At 41.8% G+C, this 27,807-nt stretch overlaps 1 protein-coding gene across 7 annotated transcripts in view; it reads right to left on the minus strand.

The window, feature by feature from the left end:
* The window catches only part of cdin1 (CDAN1 interacting nuclease 1), a 60,023-nt gene that overhangs the window by 22,449 nt on the left and 9,767 nt on the right, over positions 1-27,807 (minus strand). For 4 of the 7 annotated variants that reach the window (XM_020638673.3, XM_020638672.3, XM_065966549.1 and 1 more), the window contains exons 3-10: positions 23,513-23,577; positions 22,606-22,666; positions 19,486-19,558; positions 11,156-11,235; positions 10,411-10,460; positions 8,894-8,961; positions 7,366-7,431; positions 7,010-7,115 (exon numbers count right to left, since the gene is read on the minus strand). In XM_020638673.3, coding sequence (XP_020494329.1) covers positions 7,010-7,115; positions 7,366-7,431; positions 8,894-8,961; positions 10,411-10,460; positions 11,156-11,235; positions 19,486-19,558; positions 22,606-22,666; positions 23,513-23,577 — 569 coding nt within the window. Of the gene's footprint in view, positions 1-7,009; positions 7,116-7,365; positions 7,432-8,893; positions 8,962-10,410; positions 10,461-11,155; positions 11,236-19,485; positions 19,559-22,605; positions 22,667-23,512; positions 23,578-24,585; positions 24,632-27,807 lie in introns of all 7 variants that reach the window. The other 3 variants (XM_065966548.1, XM_029278225.2, XM_065966547.1) reach the window with 1 other exon arrangement.

The raw sequence follows: 27,807 nt of genomic DNA on the forward strand, positions 1-27,807 counted from the left end.
GATGTCAGAGGCGCTTGTGCTTAACCAGGAAAGCTGATTTTTTTTTTGCTCTTAAAAAAAAAAAAAAAAGAGGAATTTTATCCTTAGCTAGAATTTTCCATGCAGATATAGTAAATATAACTCCACACCTGTTAAACCCAGCAAAGCCACTTAAACTGCATCACAAAAACCATGAGAAACCCTTCTGAAAGGAGTTGCAGCTCTGCATATATTGGCTGACTGTTGCAAAGCAGATTTTGTTTTATTTATTTTTTTTTACTGCTCCTTTCCTTCCTCTTTTGTTGTGCACATCTCTGACAGGAAGGTAGGTAAAGCTTGGCAGGGCACAGGTCTGTGGAGGTGTCACATTGTCACCCCAGAAGCGCCAGCACCTGTCCTCAGGGATGGCCCTGTAATGTCCAGCTTCATTGGATCAGCAGCAGCGACGACCTGCGGGCGCCCTCTCTCAGGTGACATCCCCTATCTGCTCTGGCTTTATGATGGCGCTGCTGCGGCTGCTGAGGCTTGTATTACTCAACGGGACACTGTGTATGCACAAGCAAGCATTTCTTAAATGCGTGTCTTCTTAGATAACCAGTCATTTATAAATATATTTCTTTAAAAAGGACTATCTAGATGCACATTTAGATCTAGCATCAAATGCTTCTTAAAGATAAAGGTATCATCAGCTAAAACCAATAAGGGCTGTCTGTGACATGTTAATTACACTGCTCTAATTAAGAATTCCTGTCTTTTAATTTAAACTTTTAAATTAATGGACATGTCATGAAAAGTAAGCCAATGACTGAAAAATTTATTTCATGCCGCAGATTGGTTGACGTTTCTGAGAAAGAAAAAAAACACACAATCACCACTTGATTGTAAACTCTATAGCGTGCTGATCCATGCACGCTAAAACAAAGTTCACAAAAGGCCTCGAGACGTCTAATTGCAGCTGTGTCAACGAATATATAACATCACATAAATCAGGTTTTTGTCTTTTCATTAGCCAACATGTCAGCGATTAGTTTAGTGACGATGCTAGAGGAAGAGTCTGGTGTGACTCTTCAGAGTTACGACTTTTCACTAATTGTAGTTCGCTTTCCATTATGTGCATCAAAGACGTGTTACAACAAAGCACAAGCTCTAATCTAATTTGTGCAGAAATAAATGGAATGGACATCAGTACGCACTGTTGGATCATGGGAATATCCTGTTGGTAATTATGGGAGGACGTAAATTATCCACACAACAAGGCACGGCTTTCAGAATCACTGCAACAAAAGGGCCAGAAGAAAACATAATGCATGTGTGTGCATTGGAGTCACAACAAATTTCTAAGTGGTCAAGCCAGATGATGTATTACGGCAAACCCAGAAGTCTTAACCCCCAATCCATACGAGGGAGAAATGAGGCATACTGTCCCATTATGTTGCCATAAATCATTTTTTTTTTGTGTGTGGACGGCTGACAGCTTTTTATCAGATCTAACCTTTTCAAGCCTCCATTAAGAGAGCTAACATTTTCAACTCTGACACATTTGCAGTTTACGAATCTCACAGCTGATTTGCCGTGGGAGGTGGGGCGCGGTGGCGTTTACACACAGGCTGTCCATTGTGTTGAGCGTGGGGGGGGAATGGGGGGGGGGGGAAATTGGACAGACTCAGAATCTTTTTTTTTTTTCAAAATGTTACATTTTCGGTTTTAATCTGGTGTATTGTTCATCAAAGTCATTGTAATGCTGTAAATCTAGTATTTGGCAGGATATACTGTATGTTCTGATTTGCTCTATTGATTCTCTCATTGAGCACAATGGATGCATGGACGGAAAAACAATTCTTTATCATCTACAAAATGAATAGTGGACTTACTCAAAGAACAGATGCAGTCTAGATTAGACAAATAAAAAACACAAAACAAGGTATTAAATCAATTCTAGAGGAGCCATGTCGTCTGAAGTTTGCTTTGATGTTGAAATGTTTTGACTGATTTTGGTTGAGTATTTTTTGTCCAAACCATAGAAAAGACTCTACAGACAATAAAAACCTGCCATTGGTCCAAATAAAATAGAAAAAATAGAAATAGAAAAAAGTCTTCTTTTGTATGTAGAGGCAAAAATGTGTCTTTGACTTGCATGTGCAAATATACGCCATTAAAAACAAGGTTAATACTGAAGGGGTGTTAATATAATACAACATGGCTGTGTTAAATACTTGATTCTGATTGGCTAATTTGGCATAGCAACAGTCTGCTATTTCTCCCTAATCCGTTGCTAAGAAGAACAAACCGTTACTAGGAAAAGCTGACTGTTGCAAAGAACGCAGTGTCTGAAGGACTAAGAAGGAAAGAGTCTGAAGGACTAACTGTGATAATAATGTGCAGAAAGAATTCCAGATCATTTGACGCTGGTCTTTTTACTCTGGGTAAAGAAGAAAGGAGATGAAAAACAGCGGCCGAAAGAGGTTAAAAGATGCTAAAACTGAAGATTATGAAGGAGAAATCTGCTAAACTGAAGATAGATAGAATCTTTATTATCATTGTATACAAGGACGCAACGAAATTTTGTTAGCAGCAATCTTCAACAGCAGCGTTTACAAAAACAACAAAAACATATTTGTGGTGATATGAGAGAGAAGTATGCAAAAAGTGGCCAGAGCAATGGCTGTTCAGTGAATGAATGATAATAATAATAAATAAATAGACAGTTGTGGTGACTGAAAGAATATATACAGTTATTATTTTGTAGTGACTGATTAATTAAGCAAATTTAAATATAGAGATATAGTGCAGATAAGTTAAGTTATAGTGCAGTCAAAGAGTATATACAGTTATTATTGTGCAGTGACTGGATGAATGAATAATAAATAGAAAGTTAAAGTGCAATGAATGAGTAAATAAATAGACAATTTAAAGCAGTGAGTTACAAAGTTATTAACAAGTAATATTGAACAGTTAGCAGCAGTTAGGTAATTATTGCACGTTTGTATGCAATCTACACATTGTAGATGGCACTCGAAGTAAACACATCATGTAATGTGGTTTCTGACAAGGTGGTGGATGAAGTGGTGTTTTAAAGACTGCTTCAACGGACTCAGACAGAAACAAGTCATGCAGGTGCTCCAATTATTCTTGCAGACTTGTTCACCTTGTCTCACTTTACCATTATTTGAAATGTTCAGTTAAAATGTGAGTAATAACAGCTAGCTGAGCTCACTTAAAAAAAAGGCTACAGAGTTATACCATTTCTATGGACGTATTAGATTCTATGGACGTATTAGATTGTTTAGCAGGGAAAATATATAATTTCTAAATCAATAAAACCATATACAAATCAATCATTTGTATCAAATTATGGGTTTCCACTCTGCTACTATATGTTCTCTCTTACATAATAATAATATAAAGTCCAAAATGTTGGCACATGCATCAGAATTATGAAGTCGTTCCTATCAGGAAGTAACTACAGTGTCTGATGTTTTCTGAAATAAGTATTCAATAAAACACACTAATTAGATAAGTAGAAGGGCAGAACTTGGCTTGCTGCAAAGGGGAGAACTTTGCCAACCATAATTGATTTAAAAACACCATAATCAAGGAGGGGCAGTTAAGGTGGCACCACATATCTCATTACATGCTGTGTTTAACCTTACCCACTCCTCCTAAAACACACAAGAGGCTCATTATGTGTTTAATATTCACCAGCAGGTGAATAATTTTTATGCAACTCTGATAGTTGGGCGAGATGGATAACTCAATTATGTGAACATCCGTCAGAGCAGAGGGCTCGCTGCCTCTGGAACGCCACCAGCTAAGATTGATGGCTGGAAGACACCAATAGCTGCTGCTTCACCATCTCATCCAGGCACCGGGCCTGAACACGCCGTTTGATTCTGCACAAGACCGTTTTTCTTCCCATTCCCCCCCCCCCCCCCGCCTCTTTTCTTGGGAGCATTGTAGGTGAAGCGTCATTACCCCTCACTCCACTGAAGAGAGGTTCATTATGGGGTTAGCGTGTTGGCAAGACTATTGTTTGGATGATAGATGCGGTTGGTGAGGGCTTCGGAGGGAAAATTAGTTATGTTTTTTCTTCTCGTCTACTAAAAAGAATGTGTCCCCATAGCTCGCTCTGCAGCGCTTGAGGGCAAAACCCCGAACAATTAAACACAAGCAATGGGGGAAGCAGCTCAGTTAAAGCAAAGAGGGAATTCATGAAAAATAAGCAAATCACTGCAAATGTCAATCAGGGGCGATGAAGTAATTACAACCATTGCTTTGTGATTCCAAGGGCAGGCAGAGGGAACTGGAAGATTCGGAGTCAAGCGCTGCAATGTGAATTTGAGGAATGAAGGAATGGACAAACATCCTAAAAATCAGCGCTTTAGGGCTCGTCTCAGGAACCGACTCCGCCTAATGAGAAGTGAAAGCAGGGTGATGTCACCCCATCACTCTCTTGTCCCCCATTTCTCTCTCGGTTTATGTTTTTGTGACTACGAAGCACTGGCCCCAAATTCACTCCCTTCACTTAACGAACACACACACACACACACTCACGAGCGCCACACACACACACACACACACACACACACACACACACACACACACGTGTACCTCAGACGATAAAGAGAAAAGATGAGGTGCATTTTCAAATGTCAGCAGTAAATGTCAATTAAAAATTACAGGGGTGCTGGAAAAGGTAGCGTCTGAAGGGACTGACATTTTGTCTTTTTTGACACTACAATGTTTATCTGACCGGGCTTCTGGCTGACATGATGGGATCTGCTTTGTCAGTTCCTTAATACACTCGGACATGGCCGCCCCAGTGAATATCAATGAAAGACAGCCGTGGGCAAATATGTGAGGCTCAATCTAACCCCAACTGTCCACTCAGCCTGTTAGTATTCAGATATTTTGACCTACTGTAAACTAATGCCACGAGCACCAAAGAGGGAGACATAAGACAGATCAATGCCACTGTCTTCAATCCAAACCAAGAAAGAACGTTGACTTGCACGGTGAAATATTTATGAAGACGTCTGATGCCAGTTGTTAAAGTGAAATGAGCTTTTTTTTTTTTTTTTTTTTTTAATTATTTTAAGTCTCACTCTCTCAGACAGCAATCATTTAATGGTTCCTTATTAAACATCGTCTAGGAATGTTCTGGAGCTCCAGCAAAGCTTTTTTTATTGTCACTAACTTTCTTAAGAGCGTTAAATGAGGCCTCTCAAAGATGGTTACCATCAAAGATGAGCTTTTTTTTTTTTTACTACCCGACAGCACTTTCTTCTTCTTTCTTTCCAAATAAAACTGCTCCTCAAAAGAAAATAAAACACACCATTGATTACGACCTTGACCTCATCTCCTGCTTCTTTAATGGCTCGATGATATTGAAGGAGTCATCTGCGCTCAAAATCTAATGATTGTTCTGCTGGCAGCTTTTTGAGTGGAATCAGGAGGTCAGTCTCTTAGCAGTGGTAACAGTTATTGAAGGTGAATCCATTCATTAAATAAGAGAAAATAATGTCTTTATATATAATTTTAAACTTTCTTACAAGTTATCGCCTAAAATACTAATTCTAAATGATTTGTAAAAAAAAAAAAAAAAAGTTTCTCAACTAACAACTACTTTTGTTTTTATCAAGAGAGCACCTGTTTTTGTTTTTTTAAGATTTATTTTGGGCCTTTTATTGTAGAGATAGGACAGTGGATAGAGTAGGAAATCAGGGACAGAGATCGGGGAATTAAATTGAGGAAAGGAGCAACATGTCGGATTCAAACCTTGGCCGCCTACTTGGAGGACTACAGCCTCTGTACATGGGTGCGCAGAATCCACTTGAGAGAGCATGTGTTTAAATAAATACTTTTTTTTAATCAAATCTGATTGTTTCTGAGGTTGTGGAACAACACCTTTAAAATGTTCCTGTGTTGTTAAAGCGAACAAAAAAAAAAATGGTTCTTGATGTGTTACTACAAGACCACCAAAACGGCAAAGAACCAAAGAGAGGAAGAGAGCCCTGGGGGTCTGGAAACCCCTCCTGGCACTCCGGCAGAATGTCACAACATGTCAGCTGGCCGTCACAGCTGAGGGGGGCCGAGGCCGTAGCGGGGGCGGAGGAGGCTGTGTGGGCGACTCTTCAAATTGGTGACTGGAACCTCTTGCCAAGGGAGGCAGGGATGTAAAGACCATGTGTGAGCGACCCAACCCCAACCCCCCCCCCCCCCCACTCCATCCTGTGTGTGCCTAAACACAAAAGTCAATCTACCTGATGGATTTAGTTTGAAATTCAGCCTTTATATCAATCTATAGTGTGCTTGAAGTTTCTAGACAGCTGACTTTGTTTGACAAGTGATCATGCCCAATATATATTGGTGACATAAAACCGGGACACTATGGGGCATTTTTCAGCCTTTGAACTAAAAACTAGCATACTGACGACAAATGCAAGAGCCATAATCTTAAAGCTCCCTCGTTAGCCTCTTATTTTTGATTAAGAAGAGAAAAAAGTGAAAAAAATAAATATATTAGGTCATAAAAAATGTCCTCTAAAGTATGTTTTTTGAGGATCTTATTCATTGCTAGCACTGAGACAGATATCTAAACGTAAGAACGCCTCAGTGTCCCCGAAGTCACACAAAAAGGTGACACATGACATAAGCACATGTATTGGGATTAATCACCCATTTCCCAGTTTTCCTTCCAAAACAATATGAGCAGGAACACAATCCGGCTCGCTGGCAGACCCTTCAGGCTGTGAAAGGCTCCAGTGACATGAGTGGATGTGGAAGTATTGTGTTGTATAGATATAGCAACTGTGATTGTAGGGTAAGGGTGAACCATGGAACAGAGGAAGTTGTTACAAAGAAATATTGGTTGCCTTTATTACACTGACAATGGTGATGGTGGTTAGTGGTCAAAAAGGAGAAGTTATAAACAAAATGCAAAGTAGTCAGAAAGGAGTTTCAGCATTTTATGGCGATTTTCAGAAAAGGCCAATCAAAATAGAAGATGAAGAGGTGAGAATTCAAAACTCACCTGTTCCAGTAGCTCCAGAACTGCTCGTTGAGATAGGTGCGATGACTGTGATCGTCTCCGAATGAGGCTTTGCTCTCAATCCAGTGCACGATGTGTCCTTCTACAGCTTTACACAGAAACACAGAAACACTCAGAAAACCAGAGACAAAAAGGCCACACAGGCAAGATCCAGAGGGGACAAGTGACATTTTCTTAGGTTTTTTTTTTTGCTGTCAGTCTTCAGAAAGATCAAAGACGATCTGGCATTAATTTGACAAGGTTTTGACAATTGCACAATCCTGTTCGAAACAAGGTAGCTAAGGTTAAGAGGCAGTTATTTCAGATGAAATATTGACATTTGCAATGTGAATACTAACCTATGGGAACCTCCAAGATGATGTCAGGTGTTTTGTCGTAGCCCATAGCTCTCAGTTGGTTTTCATCTGCAGGAGATAAAGTGCAGAATTTTAACACCTGACTTTTACTTTGCTGTTAGTTTTACTCTTCACTGAAGTTCTGCCGCAGCAGGTAACCTAACAACCTTCACTGGTAACGGAACCATTTAGTGTTAGCAAAGCAGAAATAACAGTGGAGGACAGCAAGCACAGTAAAACCATTAACTCCACCTGCCACATATTCGCTGTCGAGGCACAAAAACCTGTAAAACCCAGTTACAGAGCTTCTTTCCACTTTGGCAGAGCTTTATAAAATATACAGCAAGGGGACAAGGTTGGCATTATAGACTGTGTGAGCCTGACCCCTGCCTGCGCAAGCTGCAGCCATTGTCCTTGACTTCTGGTGCGCTTCGGCCATTATCCCTCCAACACCTGATTTCTCCATTAAATCTCAGGCTGACCAGGTCATTCAGTTCCAAGGGCCTGCCTCTTTGTCTCCAGCCAAGCTCAACTAATGGGGCATGGAGGGGAATTGAGGAGAGATGGAGGGTGGCGGTGTCAGTGGTGAAGAGGAGGTAGCATCAGCCAAGGAGGGGGGGGGGGGGGGGGGAAGAGCCGAGGGAGGTCAGTGAGGCTGCCAGAGGCCTTTGGAACAGAGGGGCATCCTGGGTGTGGTAATGTGTGTGTGAACAGGAGCCTCTATTCATACCTACTGGACTGTTGACATTGTCATGTGGCTCTGATCGCCTTTTTTACATCACCTTTGATTAAAATTAATGGGCCATCCCCGCTGTTGGGTAGCTTATTTCCAATCCATTTATCAGACGGGGTGAGGCGGCCTCAGTGGCCCTAATGTCGCCCGAACTCTGACAGTTTTAGAACAGTCCTCTGTACAGCTCGGAGGAAAGGTCAGCACTCCAGGTCCAAATAAATGATATGGTCTTAATGGCAGAGGGAATGACTTTTATCCTTCATCACTCATATGACCTAGGGGATGATGATGAGATGGGGGTCCAAGGTAGGAAGGGGGTGTTTGAATCTGGTTTTTACAATTTCACACCTGGGAACACTACCTTTTAATATCATAAGAACAGGATACTTCTGTAGATAGTAATAGAAGATTTTAAGAGAACAATCGATATAACTCATGATTGGTTAGAAATAGATACAGTAGTCACCCTCAAAAGACCCTTTGATTGTACTAACATTAGAGTCATGATCATGTAAACAGAAAACTGAACTGATTCAATTTTGAAAATTGGACAGGACAGAAACCTTCCAATGAAACATTAAAACCTTTTAAAGCTTCTATTCTATAAATATCAACTGAACGGTGCATTTACATCCAAAGATATTTGATAGCAGCTCCTGTTGTTAGCAAATCAATACACGATAACATCCAATGCCTCACTCATGTCCAGGTCTCCCTTTACTAAGCTTTCCAAAAGGCCACAGTGCCATGAACAGAGCGACTAAAGAAATGTGAGGAGAAGGTCAAAGGATGGCTTACCCAGAAAGGAAAGGTTCCTCTCCTGCAGTTTGTCACGAAGCAGCACCTCATGCTCCTGACCAATCGCGCTGAGAACACCGGGTCAAGGATTTCAACATTTATATTACACGTGCACTGAAACAAAGATCATTACAAGTGCAAAAATGTACAATGACATCAAAATTCATGCAGCTGCTAAACCACAAAATATTCAGCAAACGTGGGGATGTGAGCTCGACTGTGCATGTTCACTGTCTGGCAACACTTCCAGTTAATAATCTAGACTTTGGTCTCGCACTTCTCTTTTCAGCAATGAGTATGAGAGGACAGTCAGACTTTTCAGGTCAATTTTACTCTGCCTCCACTGGAAATCTCCAAAGTGCATTACCTAAATGAGGAACATGAAACAAATGCCAATTCTGCAAAACGCACAGTCAGAGCGCCTGGACAAGTCGCTTCACTAATTTCCTCTAAAACCCTTTAAGAAAAAAGCTAGAAGAATAAATGCCCTATTGCATTAGGAAGTATTGTGCTTGATGCCATAGACAGGCATCCTGCATTTAAGGTCAAATGTCGTATTTGATATTTGCCTTTTTTGATAGCGTTATACTGCCCAAAGCAAAAAGAACTATAATGAACACATACGTATCCAAAATTCATTAAGAGCTTTACGTCTCATGTGAGGATGGAACACATGGTGATGGGGCGGTTACTATAAACTCAAGAGGGGAATCAAGTGACTTGAAGTTGACTCACACAAGAGGACAGCCAAAGAAAGTTAAAAAGGGGGGCTGAGGAAGGAGGGCGGGGTGGGACAGGGTTGACTGGCTATGAACAGAAGAACCCGGCCCCACCACACACATGAAAGCTGGGACGAATACAATAAGATGCAGATTGACACATGTCCACTCATTCAAATAAGGAAACACTCCCTAAGGAAACACTTGGCCTGCTAGCCAGCTGTTTGCCCTTAGCAGCCAGGTCTCAACTCCTGCCCCTTTAGAACAAGGCCAAGCCCTCTCCCTCAGCAAGGAGATGGGGATATTAGAGGTGGGCAAAGACGTAGATGGAACAGAAATTACAGAATTATAAGCAGTACCAATTAACGATGAGTTAATCAAACTTAAAGTGCAATTGAAATTTTGATATGTAAGAGCTCTCCATGGTGCTGAACATAATCAAATCTAATTCAAGATTTATTTAAATGTTATTTTCAGTTATAAACATAAAAATAAAAATCAAATGGGTTACATAAAGATCAGAGCTAATGACTGATTTTTTTCTTGTATCATAACATTAGGTCTAACCCACTGAGTGCACAAGAAGATTCAGTTAGATCACCCATCCTCTCCTCCTCCTCCGTCTCCTCCCTCCATCACCTTCCAGCCCCTGTATGGCTGGATGCTGGATATTCCAGGCAGGATGGAACACTTCCTCTGTGAAGCAGAACTTTTATGTCAGGTGAAGCCAGACACCATCTCATCCCCTTCAATAGCTCCTCGTCAATTTCAGGCTTAAAATTTTATGGGATAGGATACTGTTTGATGCAGTCTACCAGCGGTCCATAACAGCAGTCATTTATTGTGCACTGAAAAAGAGGGGGAAGAAATATTACGGCGTGAAAAAAAAAGGGGGGGGGGGTGGGTGACTGGGTGGAAAGGGAAAGCCCATACAGTGCAAGCAAAGGAGAAAACACAGGAGATGCCAGCAGATTGGCAGGCATGACCGCCGGCTCTCACGTGATCTCATCAGCAAACAGAGCGGCTGATGCCGTCTGTCAGCCAGGTGGTAGAAAAACACTTACAAAAACACACCGTACAGACGCACATGATTTGTTAGACGGTTAAAGGCAGGGCAAAGATGTTAAAAAAATCATCTGAAGAAGTGAGAAAATTATAATAATTTCATTACACCATCAATTGAAATTCATTTAATAACTCGGTTTAAGCTCCTGTGAGAAATGTACAGTTTGGAATTTGGCGACCCGTGGTTCCTCTTTACTCTTTGCTGACATTACCCTGTACATGTGTTAGCAGTGATTTTTTAAAGATAAATCAACTTCTTACAGTCAAACGTATCACTCGTCGATAATCTTTGCCATGGGATACCTAATAAAAAGCTGCTTTGGCGACTTCCTGTCAACCACTTTATCTGACGTCGACCCTGTGGCAGCGATTTTAGGCATGACTGATAACCGTACAGAAATAGCAAATCATTTCCCCCGTTGGTCTTGTTTGCTTTTCATATGTCTCTTTTCATAAGTTGAACTGTTGAAACACTCACTTGGTAGATATTTTTGGCCAAAATCTGGTCTGGAATTAGCGTTGGCTCCTTCAGCATGCTGGTGAGGACAGTTTTGGAGGCTGGGGACAAAACACAGAGGCAAGAGACATAGAAAAACAAATACACATTAAAGGGGACATATTATGAAAAATCCACTTTTACAGTGTTTTGGAACATATATTTGTGTAACCTGAGTGTCTACCATCCCACAAAATGTTAAATAAATTCATCCAGTCCTTTGTTTGTAGTCTGCATAAGTCTTACAACACTGAGAAAAATGCTCCGTTTTAAATTTGCTCGACTTGTGATGTCACAAGTTGGATTCTGGTAAAAAAAAATCCCCTCCCCTCCCCTCCCCTGATATCTCGACCCATGGACTCCACCCCCAGCCTAAAACAAAACTTTTTTTGCAGGTCTGACAATTTTATTCTCCCTAGCAAAGGAGTGACGTCTACCGGGTTAACTCATTGCATTTAAAGAAACACACACACCAAAACGGAGCGTTCTGAGAGAGCTGGTTTATACAGGGTCACAACCCTCCTCTGGTGCTTGATTCATGCTGTTATATTTTGACCAAAGCACAGAACTGATGTTTCATTTAGACCACAGGGGGCTGTTTGAAAAGGTAGAAAAGGGGTATAATAAGTCCTCTTTAATACAATTATGCAAAACATATAAAGCAACAGCCGCCCTATCCTATAAGTATAAAAAAATATATTGTCTGATTGCTGCATTAACTTTAGAGCACACATCAAAAATAGACTGCACAGGCAAAAGAGACGTTTGACGTACTGTTTGTGCAGTATTTCCATGTGAGTCCATTAGATGGCTGTTTGGTGTCTACACAGATTTTCTCTAGATAAATGTTTCAGTCCACAGCACAGGAGCCCCATGTACTTTATCTATGTTATGAACGTTGACTATTCTGCATCTCTCATCCCCATTCTTGCTCAACCAACATTATAAATCAGGAACGGGAAGCCTGCTGGATTGATCGGCTGCTACCGCAACAGCAAAAAAAAAAAAAATAAAAAAAAAATCCTTAAATCATTTCTTAAAAAGATTTGGATTCAATGGATTGTATCATTGTGTGACGAAATGGTCGAGGCACGCCATTTTAAATGATGCATGGTCCTGACTGACTGGCAGCGTCACAGACAGCACGAGGGAATGTTTCTATTCACATTTCAGGCATGGATGGTGCTGCAGCAGCACTGCACAGAGAGAGCTGAGCTAATCTAGAGCAGGTAGAAACAACACATCTTGTATTAAATATGTGAGAATAGAAAAGGAAAATAATGAATGGGGGCACCGGTTTCGAGCAGACGCCCCATATACAGAGACTATAGTCCTCAACGGATCAGTAGCGGGTTTGACTCCCGCCCACGACCATTTGATGCATGTCGACCCCCATTCTCTCCTCTCCACATTTCCTATCTCTCTCTCTCCAGGTGTCCTGTCCAACAAATACAAAATACCCCAAAAATCATCTTAAAAGAATGAATCGAACAATACTTTGGTGTACATTTACAAAATCCAAAGGGATCATTAAGCGCCTGTTGAATGAATTCCATTAAAAGAGAGGCGTTCAGGAAATGTAAAACCCTAAAGACTGCTCTTTCTCTTTCTGTCTGCCCCTTTACATTTCTTTCACGAGAATCACTCCTTGACAAAACTATCACAGAGAGGACTAACTGCGCTGTGATCCCTCATCTACCTTATGATGAAATAAAGAGGGAGGAGGGTGGAGAAGAACAAAGCCCATTCTGCACTCCCTCTCTCCTCTCTCTCTCTCTCTCTCTCTCTCTCTGTTTCTTCCTCTTTGTCTCCATCTTTCTCTGCCATCTTTTTTACCCCCCCCCCCTTTCTTTCCTCTCTGTTTCAGTCTCTCCCAGCCACGGTACTCCCCCAGCCCAACCCATATAACCTCACACGCACTCCCTGTTAAGAGCTGCAAGGCACAGGGCTGTGCTTTATTTCTTTGCTCATTTTTCTCAGAGATTGGTACCTTCGCACGCAGATCCATACCCAGCTCGCTCCTTGTGCAGAGCAGCGTGGGCGGCGGTGAAGAAAGAGGGTTATATTTTCCCCTTGAGTTAGGACACCTCATGACAAATGATAATGGACAATCAATAAAGCGGGAAATATGAGGCAGCAAACTTTATGAAGCCAGGAGACATATTACTCCCCAACAACACTGGTTTCCCTTAACAAAGTCACTACTCGACTGTGCCTAATAATCTGAAGGAAAATCAAAGGACCCACAACCACATCAGCAATATTGGCAACTTATTCCACTTTAATGGCATTTTGATTGATTTTTCCCCCTCTTCCTAATGGTCGTTTTATAGATTTGACGCTGCTTCTGCAAAACAGTAGTGTGTTATAAACCTCCCTGAAGGCAAACAGCAGCCATTAAAGCTCTTGTCTTACTAGCACTCATAATTGGAGGTTGACCACCACCACATTTTGGTCTCTCACATAACACACACAAACACACACACACATGCCCAGGACTCTCTCTCCTTGTCTCCCCAGACCTTTGATGTTTTTTGGTGGATGGCCATAATAAGTGATAGGATCCCTTTTCTGCTGCTCCTTTTGAGCGATGGGGTTAAAAATAGCCATAAAGAGGTGACCTTGGCGCTGACATTGTGGAATTTCAGCCAAGCATTGACCTGATGAAAATGGAAGGCCGGGCGGCTAATAAATCAGGATGCTTTTAAAATGAGTTTACCCTAATGCCCATTCATCACAGGCTGTAATGCCATTTGCAGGCCCAGGATTCGCTGCCGTGCACAAACACAGCAGTAAATAACAACAGGGCCCTTGCATCCCTCGCATCGTTGCAGCCTCCAACATCAGCATACATTTATTAAAGACGCCCCCGCCTTGCACGGCAGCACTCCTCTGTGACACCCTGAGCTCCTCTCTGCCACACACACGCACACACACGCCGTGCTTTTAAAAAAACACACACAGGAGGCACACACAGGCGCGCACATAAAACACATGCGAGGAAAATAAAAAGCATAATCTGAAGAACACCAGACGCAGGGAACAAAGCCCTGCAGCGCGACTTTGCACCTTGTAAACATTCACCAAATTTACTGTAATTGTCGCATGTTGGTATAAATTCTGACTAAGGCGCCGTATCACACCGTCAACATCTGAACAGAAGAAGAACAGAGAGGAGGAGAATAAAAGATGTGAAACGCTACGCCTCCATTGGGATTTGCTAAAGAAAACAAGCAGTGTAAACAAATCACAAGCCTGTTTTCATATGCAACCCTGAAACAAGATAAACTCGAGAAAGCAAGGTAACAGCAATATAACCTTGATTTCTTATTGCTTACTTGTGTCATTTTGTAACCACTCTTCCTTCCACTAGGGTGAAAAAGTCATTATCTCAAACACAAAAAAAATGTCGAGAAACCTCATTAGATAGGAACATTCGCTGAGGGAGGACCGTAATAAACAATAACGGATGACGATTGTTATTGCGCCTGACACTGATGAGCTCCTCTGCAAGTTTGTTTATTAATTAAAAAGCCCACTTTTTCCTGTTTTGGGGGGGGGGGGGCTCCTACCCATTTCCTCCTGCCCACACCCCCCTGCATCACACACTCCCCATGCACAAGCCATTGAGCTGTGGAGGGGCCCTCGTTCATCAAACTTCATGGAGCAAGGGAGAGACAGGTCCTGATAATGTGCGCCGCTAAAGCTGATTTTCCATGATGAATCTCGGAGCATATAAATTGGCTAATATCTGAAAACATTTACAGATACTAGAGGAATTGACTACTTGTGGGACATGATGGATGAGGCTCCGCCACGCTGGCCGACAGCTCTGCAAATCTCTGCGGCTGCCTAAAGCCCTCATTTGATTTTCCAATTTACTCCTTTTAAATTTATCCTCCCGTATTGAAAAAAAAAAACAGAAGATGGGAAAGAGGGGAGAGAGAATAGGAGAGTAGTGAGAGTGGGAGATGAGAGGAAGGGAATAAATGTGTTTTTTTTCTAAGTATCTGTGGTGGTGTGTAGGTGCTAGTTGATGATATGAGGTGGTATCTCCTGTGCAGGAGGAGCCCAGTCCCTGAAGAGGTTACTGGGGCAGAACTGATCTGCTTCCACCTGATTCTCCCTGATAGCAGTGAGATGAGACTCTACATTGCTGTGTGTGTGTGTGTGTGTGTGTGTGTGTGTGTGTGTGTGTGTGGCTTTAGTAATAGTAGATCTGGGAGGCTCTGCTGTGGAGAGAGGCTTCCTAGGTCAGGCCATTAGACTGTGGCAGAGGCTGACTGGAGCTTCTCTACTGAAAAGGAGTAATTAGTATACTTGTCAAGTGAAGTGCCACGCTGCTGCTTACCTCCTTTTGCACCCACCCTCTGCATGCATACACACTCGTGCAAAGAAAAAAAAAAAAAACACCCATCCTGCCTTTCCCTTCTAACTCCCTCCCTTCTCGCTAATGAAGCGCCTTGGCTCTCATTATTTGAAAAAAAGGCTGCAACACTGGAGAGGTGAGAGAAGAAGAAGAAGAAGAGGGGAGCACTTGAAGACAAGAGAAGAGGAACCATAACAATCAGAGTGGAAGTGGAGTTTTTAGTGGATAAGAGTAGAATACAATATTCAGTTATCAACACGTCTGATCTGCAAAACACTGAAGCTATTACGAATTCTGTCAAAGAACCCAAGGATCACAGTCGACGCTAACATTCTCACAGTGTTAACATCAAACGCGGGACATTTATAACCTCGCGTACAAGGCTTCTGTAAAGGAATGTGACAATAAATCTTAAAGGCGGTCGAATCACATAGTTACAAAACATGGAGCGGCAATCTAATCTGGAGCTGGGCCTTGGGAAAATGGAAAAGGTCAAATAGCTAGCAAAATTGCCTGCTCAAAAAAAAAAGTATGTCTAAATCTAGAGGCACATCAAGTCCTGTCAAAGGAGGAATAGAGGAAAAGATGAAGAGATAGTAGCAGGAGGGGAAAAGGAAGAGCTGGAGCTCCCCCAATGTGCCTGCTAGAGACTTCCAAGAGGTAGCATCGACCAACACTGAGCAGGAATGGCAATAAGGATGTTTCATTTACAGAACCTAAAAGTGGGCTGAGACATTAAGACTTAATAAACACAGAATCGATTTTAGAAGATATTTCAATATGGAAAAGATATGAAACAATTTTAAAATAATATTTTGTTGCAGTGGTTGATAAATCAATTGTCTGCTTCAATTAGTGATTTTATCGTGTTTTGGTCATTATTATTATTATTGTTTTTTTTTTTTACTTTTCTATAGTTCATTTTTGGGCCTTTTAGTCTTTATTAGAAAGGACAACTGAAGAGAGACAGGAGATGTTGGGAGGAGAGCTGTCTTTGTTGTGTTTTCATAATTAACAGACAATGCATGACTTCATAAGTCACACCTGGTGTTGTAGTACTCGAAATCGGTCTTGGTCTCAAGTCAAGATCGGTATCAAGACCACTTTCTGAAGGTCTCGGTTTTGGAATCCAAAGCATTTCCACTTGGTCTCGGACTGGGCGGACTCCGGAGTTTAAATCAGGACCGGTCAAGACCACCACTGATTAGCTATTTTTCCACATCATTGCTGTGATTAGAAGGAAAAAGCCTCTTTGTAAAAGAATGAATAACTTCAATTCAGTTGATGTCTGATTTTTATCCCCCGGTTACGGCTGCAACCTTCCCGGTGTTACGGTCAAAGTGAGATGAGGATTTTTCTGAGATATTTATGGTTTTGGACTTGACTCTGTTTCTGCCCTGCCTTGGTCTTGTCTCGTGTATGTCTCGGTTAGTGTGGTCTTGACTACAACACTAATCAGACCCCAATGTGGGACATCTACGAGACATAAGTCAAACATCAACAACCCTTAAAGGAACCCTGTCATACATTAACGCTTCCTCCTTTGGATCAGAATGCTTGATTTTTTTTTCCTAAGAGCATATTGTGTAGCTTTTTGTGACCTTAAAATGGTGAATATAAAGTGCCAAAGTGCACATGTGACCTTTCCTCCCTGACTGCCTGGTCAGTTTTCATGAGACGGGGGAGCATTATGGATGTTGATATCATATTCAATACGTGATAAACCTGCTTTGAATGTATTGATTTATTTACAAGCGCCACCAGATAGTCTTTCATTCTGCTTGACTGATGCGCTCTCCAATACTTCTGGTGCAAAGAGGGAGGAAAGGGGGGTGCAGCTTGTTGTGTCGTCATATTGAGGTGTGTTTGTGGTGCTGGAGTGTGTAGCTAGTGAGAAGGAAGGAGGGGAGGGAAGGGAAGGGAAGGGGAGGGGGGGGGGGGGGGGGGGGGCGGAACAAGCGAGCAAAACAAAACAAGGAAGGGACAGAAAACAATTTAAAACTGTGTATTGATCCAGCACTAGTGATTGTACATATATTCCACAGTCCCAAAGGCCCCATTCCTGTGTCTCTTAAATGCAAAGGGAAAGAGAAGGGGAATAAAAAAACGATGGTGCGAGGCAAAGGCAAGCCACTCACCCAGTTGGGGGTAATGTCCCTTATATAGAAGTCTATTGATCTTTGCAGCTCGCCTGCCCGCCCTCCCTCTGGGGTCCGACAAAAACACACAAATACACACACACACACACACACACACACACAGGCACACTGAAGCACGCGTTTCTGCTGCTGGAGGGGGGCATGACGGATTTGCCTGACAATAGCGCTGAACCAACCTGTTGGCTAATTGCCAGCAAAGACAATTATCCTTGCATTGTTTCATAATGGCAGCACATTACTGGAGTCGAATATACACAGAGGGAGATTGGAGGGTTTGACCGCGCCGTCCGTGCGGGCAGCAATTCTTTTGAAAAGGCCGAGCGGGTCACGAGGAGACTGCAGAGGAGCTCTGTCAAAACAGGAGTCAACCTTGAAAGCGACCCACTCTACAGCTGGAAACAATGGAAAGGTAGTGTATGATGCCGAGGTTATTTACGTCGGAGTCATATAACAGGTAGCACATAGTAGTTATAAATGTGAGCCTGTAAGAGTGTTCTTATCACGGCATTTAGGGGGATTTGGATCTGTGATGATCTCCTTCAAGACGTTTATATTCTGTTAAACTCTGTTAAATCAATTCATACAAGAAGAACAACAACTGGAGCATTGCTCACTAGCATGCAGACGCCTTAATTCTGCACGCTTCCAACACAGTTCTTTGAAATTAAACAACAATCATCCTGGAAGTTTCATCTGCTACAAATCTATTCTGAGCAATAATAAAGCATGTTTGCACTGTAAGGAGATGGAGGGATGCAGGGTGCTATTATCTGAGACGGGAGTGCTTCTCCTGGATGAATGCCCTGTTCTACAAGCTGCTCAGACGACTATTTTGACAGGCAGTGGATAACGGCGGGTCCAAAGCAATCACATCTCTGACTTTGACAAATGGCTGCGCTGTGGAGAAGTTGAAAATAACACACATCCACTTTAATCTCTTTCTTGATTAAATTGGAAGCGCGTCTTTTTGACATCGCGCGATTCACTCTCGGAGCACTGAATACCGCGCGGCTACATATGCACACGTACACAAAAAATCCTCGGGAAAGACCTGTTCAAAAGGAAATGGAATGAGGTGTGAGTGTGAGGTTGGGATTTTCAGATTGATGGCTTTTTGAATGAATTAACAAATGTAAGATGTCAAAAAAAGGTATAACCGCAAATCATGCAAATATTTGTGCCAAAACTACCACTGAAAAAAAGACGAGAAGAAAGTCCAAGAGAGTAAGAAAATGGAAGACATTAAACAGAATCCGCATGCACAATTTCTGGACAATGTCTTTGACACTTTCAACAAAAATATTTGCATCTGGAATTTTTTTTCCCCCCACAGCGCGTCCATCAGCGTAACCCCGAAATTGTTTGCTTTTTCTGCCACACTTTTCTTCAACTCAATTCCTCCCCAATCGGTCTGGAGAAAGGGGACGAGGAAAGAAGAGAAGGTATGGCGAAGATGGATGCATTGGGGGAATGAAGCAGGGTGAGGAAAGAAATCAAGGCTGATATAAATAACACTCATGAGGTGAGCTAGCATTGATCCACGCTGCAGTTGAGCGGTGGGTGGTCCTCCGAGTGCTTAATTGCCAGTCATGTGCCCTGGGATGCAGCTACTTCTAAATGTGGTCTGTCTCTCATTAGGGCTCGGACAGGCTGAAAATACAGCAGCTAGAATTGGAATTAGGACTCAAGCGGGAAAGGTATTCAAAAGACAAAGTGCTGCGATTAAGACTGATGGACGGGATGATGGAAGGATCCAAGTGGGAAATGGAAGGAGTGCTACTCACGCATTTCGCCCTCAAGGTCCTGGAGGAACCTGTCCAGGATGATGCGAGCCATCAGTGCAGGAGACAGATCCACCTTTTTCACAGATTGAACAAAAACAGAGGGAGTGTGAGTTAATGAAGAACAGGCTACAGCAACAATGGCCAGTTGACTTCAAAATCAACTGAACTGTTATTCCTCTCTGGGGAATTTTCCATTTGCAAGCCTTTAGACTAAATCCCACATTTACAATTTGATATGTGAGCGTATTTCAAAGAGCCCAAGAATAAGGACACTAAAATTACACAGCTGACGTCACAAAGGTAATAATGATTGTAATGGCTATTATTGCATCTCAAAACCTTGACCCAACTTTCGACAGTCCCGGTGGCAAATTGCTCTTTAAAAGCTTTGCTTTGCAATAGCCTTTCCCACAGGTACAAGAGACTAGCTATTACGCAGCCAAGTTACCCAGCTGAATTGCCTTCACCTCTGTCAAACGGACAACCGTAGCGTCTCATCTCGTGTGAAAAAAGCAGCCCCGCACTATGCCCAGGCTTTGAGACAATGGCGAGCTTTAATCATAGGATGACCACCAAGGCAAAACTGAACGAGCTAACGGCACACACAGCAGGGACTGTGGGAATGCAGTCCATAACAAGAAGAATAGAACCTGTGGCTGCAGCACTCTTTGAATCAAAAGACACCTTGAAAGGTGTGCAATGTTTTTAGTTTAAGCGCAGGTGGAAGCCCTGACGGGTACAGAAGCATAAATGACGGATCCTAAAGGTGTCAACTGATCACATTCGAGGCAGAAAGATGAAAAAGTCCAAATATTATACATATATATCACCATTAAATAATTAGAAACGTGTCGTCAAATTGGGCTTTAACAGTGGGTCCAAAAATGTTCTTGTATTTGCCCTGGGTTTAAACAATACAAGCTGCAAATAAGATGAAACATGAAGTCCTTCACTACTAAATTTCACAGATTTTTTACTATAGCGGGAATTAAAACATTGCTTGAAGTGATCTTAGCCAGCTCGTTATGAAACACAGTTTGCCCAGCGATATATCCTAAATTTTCTTGTTAGCATAATTGGAGAGCAAAAGAGAATTTGCCTTCAGCCTACACTGAGACTTGTGTGTTTCATCTTCCTCTGATGCTTCCTGCTAACGCTGGGAGCAGAGACGCTTCTGTCTAAACAATGTCTTCTTACCCTGAGTAGTATTTGTTAACATCTCCATAACATTGCTCTAAGAAGGCGGCTTGTGAAAAAAAAAAAAAAAAAGCCAAACATGCCTATTATAATTACGGCCAGACGAAAAGTTTATATCTTCATTAAGACCCTTGGTAGCATATTGGAGTTAGCTTCTTTTTTTTTTTGTTTTAGCTCGCAGTAAAAGTAGCTCTCTTTTCCTCTCCTTTTCCTCTTGGTGCTTATTTGTCTGCTCTCTCATAAAATCTCTGGATAACAAGAGAGCATCAGAGTCCTGGTAACCTGCCTCAGAGCTGACACATGAAAAATGGCAACATTACCAACCCTGGCCCCAGCCTGAATAAAAAACACCTGATTAGTTCAGGTACTTGGGTCTCCCTAATTTTCATATTAATCATGAGTCCATCTCCATTCACAAGTCAGCACTTCACAAGTTGAACATGTGACTAAGATTCACAGAAGCTTGAATTCCTGCAAAAAACACAAAACCCCAGTTATCGGTTAGTAAAACTCTGATTTTATTAGCCCCAGATGCTAATGGGTGTTACATACAGTTCAACTGTAATACACCTTGTATGTTTGAGTAACCTTTACATAAAACTCCATATAAAGCATGCAAAAAAAACAAAAAAAAAAAAAAACAGCAAATGTGGAGCTTAAGGCCCTCATTCATGGAACACTTCTGGGGGCAAAAGAAAAAAGGAATCCATGAATACTTTTCATCATTGTTAATCATTTCCCTCTGTTGGAGATATATTGTCTCATAAAGGGATGAAACTACATCAATTAGCGGTCTGGGAGACCATGAGTGCTTGGTTTAAATGTTAAGTAGCATATTAAAATGACAGTTAAATGGTTCATAGACAGTTATCTCGGAGCTGGATTTAATCCTTTAGAGGAAAAAAAAAAAATCATGTGTCAATTAAATGGAGAATGAATAATGGCAGTTAGCTTTGAGGTGCCACTGATGCATGTGAGCTACTCTGGTTTTTAGATGAAGAAACCCTTGAATCTGGTTGCCTGCTGTTAAGCACCAATAAAAATTTAAATGTGCATTTACATATTTTAAAAAGGTTAGACGGCATATTCTAACAACCAAAATAAGAGGGAACTAACAATAAAGACTAACAATATAACCAAGTGGACAATAAATTAATAAACACACACTTCTGAGCTTCCCAAAAACTGCAGAAATGCTGTTCAAAATATTGTAACAATCTAAAATGTATTCCATTAAATACGGTAAATCTGCCTTTTAGCTGTGTTTCTGTCTAAGTAGGAATTTCTAGTAGATTTGTTGTTACTACAGTAATGATAATAAACTATGTGCAATGTGTAAGGAACACCAAGGCCAATTAGAATATCAATGTTCACTTGTGTGAAATGTAGAAACTTTGCCAAGTGAATAAAGAAGCTATCCCACAACACACAAACAAACATCAACCACTCTTAATTCACATTTATTTTGAAATTGTATTTAAGTCAACATAAAACTCTATGTCTTCACCCTCCAAAGTACAGATGCTACGCTGGCCTCCTGCAGCGGACAAGTGATGCAGTGATGAAGAGAAGAATTCACCACTGACCCTGCCCTCACCTGTCCGCAGTTTGCTGCAACTCTGCTTGAAGTGCAATTTGGAAAATGACATAATAAAACACCCAAAAAGTATTTTCACATCTGCCTAATGGAGGCGAGAGCTAATTACATTAAATAATTGATAATGGAGGAGACCATTTTACCAATTTGGATAATGGCAAACAGATGAGGTAGGGAGCTGAACCTGCAGCAAAGTCGTACCACTTCATTTTTTTTTTTTTTAGAAAAAGTGACCAACAGTTGAGGAGTTTTTGTTTTGTTTTTGTTTGATGATAAGAAAATAGAAAAAGGGAGAAAAAGAAAATGAAAAAAGGTTTTGCCATTACCTCTATGGCCAGCTCCAGCAAGACAGGAGCAGAGGGATGGGCCTTGGCCTGGCTCAGATACCTTCATTATAACAAAGAACAAAAACAGCAATGAAAAAAAAAAAAAAAACATGGGCCACCAAAGGCAGACAGAAGGGTAGAGGGGAGTAGACCAGGCTAGCCAAGACATGCTAATGTCCCTGATGACTTTGCCCTCGGTGGCATATGGCAGGCTCGGTGTGGTTAAAGCAGCACTGCTTGAAGGGCTTCAAATTTCCTTGAAGCCAGACAAGCATATGATAGTTAGTTAACCCCTGCCGCCCAAAAAGCCTTTTTTCCCTCGCCAGCTAATACTGCAGCTCCCCACAGATCTTCCCCAGATCATCTCTGAGGTTTGTTGTTGTAAGTGGATTAGAAGTGCATTATCCGGCCTTGTTTTCCCCAGAACAATGGTCTAATAAGCTAGATAAAGCCTAATTGCAATATGCAAAGAGGCTTTTTACCCTACAGCCTGTTTCTCCTTCTTTCTTTTTTTTTTAATTCATCCCTTTTCATTGAATTACCGATAATCATCCCATCATAAGCCCGTGTAAGGCAAATGTCCAATGGCTGGTTTTATTTATTTATTTTTCTGCTTTCAATTTGACATGGAGAACAGAGCTTGGGCTTAGCAGGTGCAAGTGGAGGTCTGGAATGAATCCTGAGGGTGGTGATTTGTTTGGGGGAGATTATATCTGTCATGGTGGCCCACCTACTCTCCGGGCTGAGGAAGGGACTTTGGCAAGTCAGAGAACGAGGGGAGACAAAGAGAGAACACAGGAGTGGGAGACGGGATAACAACAAATACAGAGAAAAAAAAACAGGGATAGAGATGAGAGGAAGATATACAGAGAGTATGAGACAGAAGAGTAATAAAGTAATACAGCACCTTTGATAGTGGCTTTCAATAACATCTGGTGCATGGTGTCTGGAGATGGTTCTTTTGGTTCTTTTCTGTCACACAGAGAACACAAATGTCATTATAACAGGGGTTTTTTTTATTCATAAAAATGCAATGTATAAAAATTATGTTAATAGTGATAATAACAGAGGTGTTTTATTTTAAAAAAATACAATTTGCATTACATTTTCCCGGCTTTTGCGCCCCTTTTTCCTCTATTGTATATCAACAATCGAAGGCATCTTGTCTCGCCGTAATTCAATTTTAATAAGTTTGCGCAGGGTCAAAGTGTGCACAGGCAACCTTGTTCAACCCCCCGCCCGCCCCCCCGCCCACACCCTCGCTCAAGCCTTGTATTCATTTCCCCTTTTTCGATCAAACAATTGCCTTTTTCCACATTCCACTTCCCTGACATATCCATGCAATTCAATTGTCGAAAAAAGGAGGAGGATAGGGGATAAAAGAGGAAGAGCATTGGTTAAAAAACAACTTATTTAAAAACTACTACACGCTGAAAAAAAAAATGTAATTCCACTGGGACAGGCAGTGTGACTGACACCTGTCAGGGGGATGATAAATGACTCCATTTTCTGCCTGTGCTGCCTTCTGCCACTGGCGGCAGTGGCCATTTATCATCATCCGCTGTCAGCCGTGGAAAGCAGCAGTGACAGTGCGAGTCAGCAAACATTTAGCACACGCAGCCGCACTACACGGGGAAATTATTATTGTCAGAATAATAATGGTTTAGCATAATTTATTACAGGTCCACCAAATAAGCAGGGGCTAGATGTTATTAGACAGATGGATGGGAAGGCTTGGCAGACATCCACCGAGGCTCAGGCAGGCAAGGACCCTCAACATGAACGTGAGGATTGAAGGAGGGGTGGGGGGGGGGGGAATAAACGGGGGGTTATGGTGGTGGTGGTAGTGGTGGTGGTGGGGGGGGGGGGGCATTCTCCAAACCAATCAGAGAGCTGGCAGTTCAATTACAAAGAAATAAAGGGACATTCATCATTCAATTAGGCACCTGTCAGGGCTCACAAAGGAAGAAAACTTCTAACCTGGTACTCCAGGGAGAAGATGCTCAGAAGAGTGGACTGCGAGTGACTGGAACAAATAAAAGAAGGACAAAGTTAATTACCAGAGTGCATTGCACAGAGACAAAGGGAGAGGGGGAGCTTCAAAGCTGGGGCCAGCTGCCCTGTAATCTAAAAGAACATGAAAACAAGTGTGGCAAAGTTGTTCCAGATGAACACCTCTGACAAAGGATTCCTTCCACCATGGCGTGGGGGGGGGGGAGAAAAGGGGAGGATGTGTGTGGTATGAGAAATGAGAAAATTACAGACCGATTTTTTTGCTCTCACTCATTCATACGTACATAATATATTCTTCAACCCCATTTCCCAGAGATAGAGAGTGTAATCTGAATATTTCTTAATGCAAGTATGTTTTCTGATGTTATTCAAATTGAATCAGGAACAAAACTATGCATCACAAATTTGGTACGAGATACATAACCTGCATTGGCGTTTGCAATTCTTGGATTGGTATATATTTTGGGGCTTGACCACTGCGAGAGTGTGTATTTGTTTGTGAGCTACAAACACAGATGGGGGGGGGGGGGGGGGGGGGGAACTTCTCCTGCCTCACTGTCAGCGCTGGCATATGGGCCGTCCTGGAGCCCTCCCACCGCAACTGATGGGCTTTGAAAATGGAAACTTTCACTGTAGGAAGCTTGGATTCCCAGGAGTCGGTGAATTCCATGTGCTGCCATAAGTTACATTCATCTCCAGCTCCATTCAATGTCAAACACCTGGCACAGAGGCAAACCTGGAAAACAGTCAGCTCCGAGGGGGGCTCCCACGCTCCTTCCACACCACAATCCCAACCCCCACCGCATCCTTGGAGTCGAAGATATTTAAAGCGGTGACAGATATTATTCTAATTGGATCATACATACCTCCACCCTCTGCGTATCAAGAAAGAAAGCCCACATGTGCAGCACAACCTTGCACCAGTGGACATCCCAATAGGAACTGCTCTGTGCTGTCTCCAGTGGTTTTCTGTCTCCGCCAACTGCTCTGGGTACATTTGATTGTTGGATTTAATGGACCTTTCGCTTCTACTCACCTGAGAGTGGTATGTAAATGCTGAATTATTGAGTCCGCACAGGCCTGTGACATCAATCACCATAAACCATGAAATGACCATGTGACATGTAAACAAAACCACAGAAATCTCAAACATTGATTTCTGTGTGGAGTGTGTGACCATATTTTAATAAAAGCAAGTCAACCGCTGGATTAGTTTAGCAGTTTACGTCAACTTACCCCACCAAAGACGTCATCCCGGGTTCTCCAGATGCCACTTTTAAAAACTGTTTTACTGCTCTCTCTCTGCCTGGGGAACAGCTAATTCTCAACTTTTTAAACTCTATGGGGTTTCGATCCATCGCACGGAAGAGTCTCTTCCACCACAAAGTGACAAGAGTGAAGGAACAGAATGTTTGAAGTGAAGGAGAAGAGGGAGGAACTGTGAAAAAACACTGCCGCCTCAGCATTAATTTACAATGATGCTTGGGGATAAAGGGGCCACTGCAATTAAGTGGGCCATTAAATGGTCAACTGTCAACATGTGGACACTTAAGGGAGGGGGGGGGGGGGGGGAGTCTTCCACACTTTAACCTTGCACCTGAACATTTCAACAACATTACTGCCTTATTGTTGGCATGGGACCATCACGGTCGCCCTGTAGGAACAGACATCTGTTAGGTTTTAAATGGATTACTCTTCATAATGAGCATGATTACCGCCTAATTGCTAAATCTATACCCTGTTAACTTTAAAGGGACATAAACTGCTCTTAATATCTGGGAAAACATATCTGTCTGAAAAACATTAAGAACGCTGGGGACTCTTGTTTTTCTTTTTACCTCAGTTTGTTTTTGCCCACATCAAAACTAGACAGAAGCAACAGAAACACAGACAAGTAACTAAGTAAAAAAAAAAAAGACCTAAAACTGCAAGATATTTAAAAAATAAAATAAAAGTAGAGAGTGATGTAAAGACATGAGAGAAGGTACCTGGATCCAAACCAAGAGTTGTCTGCGTTTTATAGAGTCGGTCAAGTTTTACACTGCACTCATATTGTATAATGTCTTTTCCCCCATTTAAGCGACATTAATAGTAAGTTATTGCCGGGTTTACATTAATGCATATCCAACCTGTGCTCTCGTGGGGACAGTATGCTTACTTTATGCTAATGTATGGAGCCAAGAGCAGTCTGACAATGGGGATCACATCTGCCTCCTGCACAGTGGCAATACATTTTTACTGCAATACATCTGAGTTAAGCATCATAATACCTATGGCTGGACTCAGCCCTTTTTAAGAGGTTATAAAATGAATACTGTTATACTGAAAATATTCTGAAACTAATCCAAAACCAGACTATTTGTCTGCTTTGGTACTGCTTTTAAATTATTTAATTGTTTGAATTAGTAATTCTTATTAGACTGTGCTAAGTCATCAGTGCAACTATCTTAATGTATCCAGTATTCTGTAGAAAAAGAAGATATAGTTTATTAATCCTGCAAGGGGAAATTCAATTTTACAATCTGTTGATGAATATGCTTCACACACATCGGCTGAAACGCACACAAACAGGATCCTATGGGCATGCATTAATGGAACGATGTTAGAGTGAGAGGGCTGCTCACAGCGAGCGCTCCTGAGCTGGTCCTGGTGGTGGTGGTGGGGGGGTCGGTGCCTTGCTCAAGGGCAACTCAGCAGTAATCAGGATGTGAGTTCAGACCTCTCCAGCTACCAGACCAACTTCCAAACATAGTCCGAAGCGGGACTTGAATCGGCGAGCCTCCAGTTTCTAACACAAGCCTCTACAGACTGCTGCTCCAATGCACTGCTACCAAAGTAATCACAGTAGCTTAAACTCAAGGATAGGTCTACTACATAAGAAACGTTTCTATTTTACTGTACTAAGGTCAAAAAGTTTTTGTTTTTTTTAAGGCTAATTTGCATAATTTTTTCAGTAAGTTTTACAGTGTAGACTTTATTTTATTTTAGCTTTTGTTGAACTGACAATTATCTTTCTAGAGTTTATCATGAAAAAAAACCCAGACTATCACCTTACGGGGAGCCTGGACTCTGTAAACTCATTCTATTAAAATAAAAATAAATATTAATCCTTAATATCATTCTGACAAAGCTTACTTTACTGTGCTGCAAAATACCAAAGATGCGGATTTACTAATTATTTTTATTTTT

The sequence above is a fragment of the Labrus bergylta genome, chromosome 18 (genome assembly GCF_963930695.1).
Source record: "Labrus bergylta chromosome 18, fLabBer1.1, whole genome shotgun sequence".
NCBI classification, from domain to species: Eukaryota; Metazoa; Chordata; class Actinopteri; order Labriformes; family Labridae; genus Labrus; species Labrus bergylta.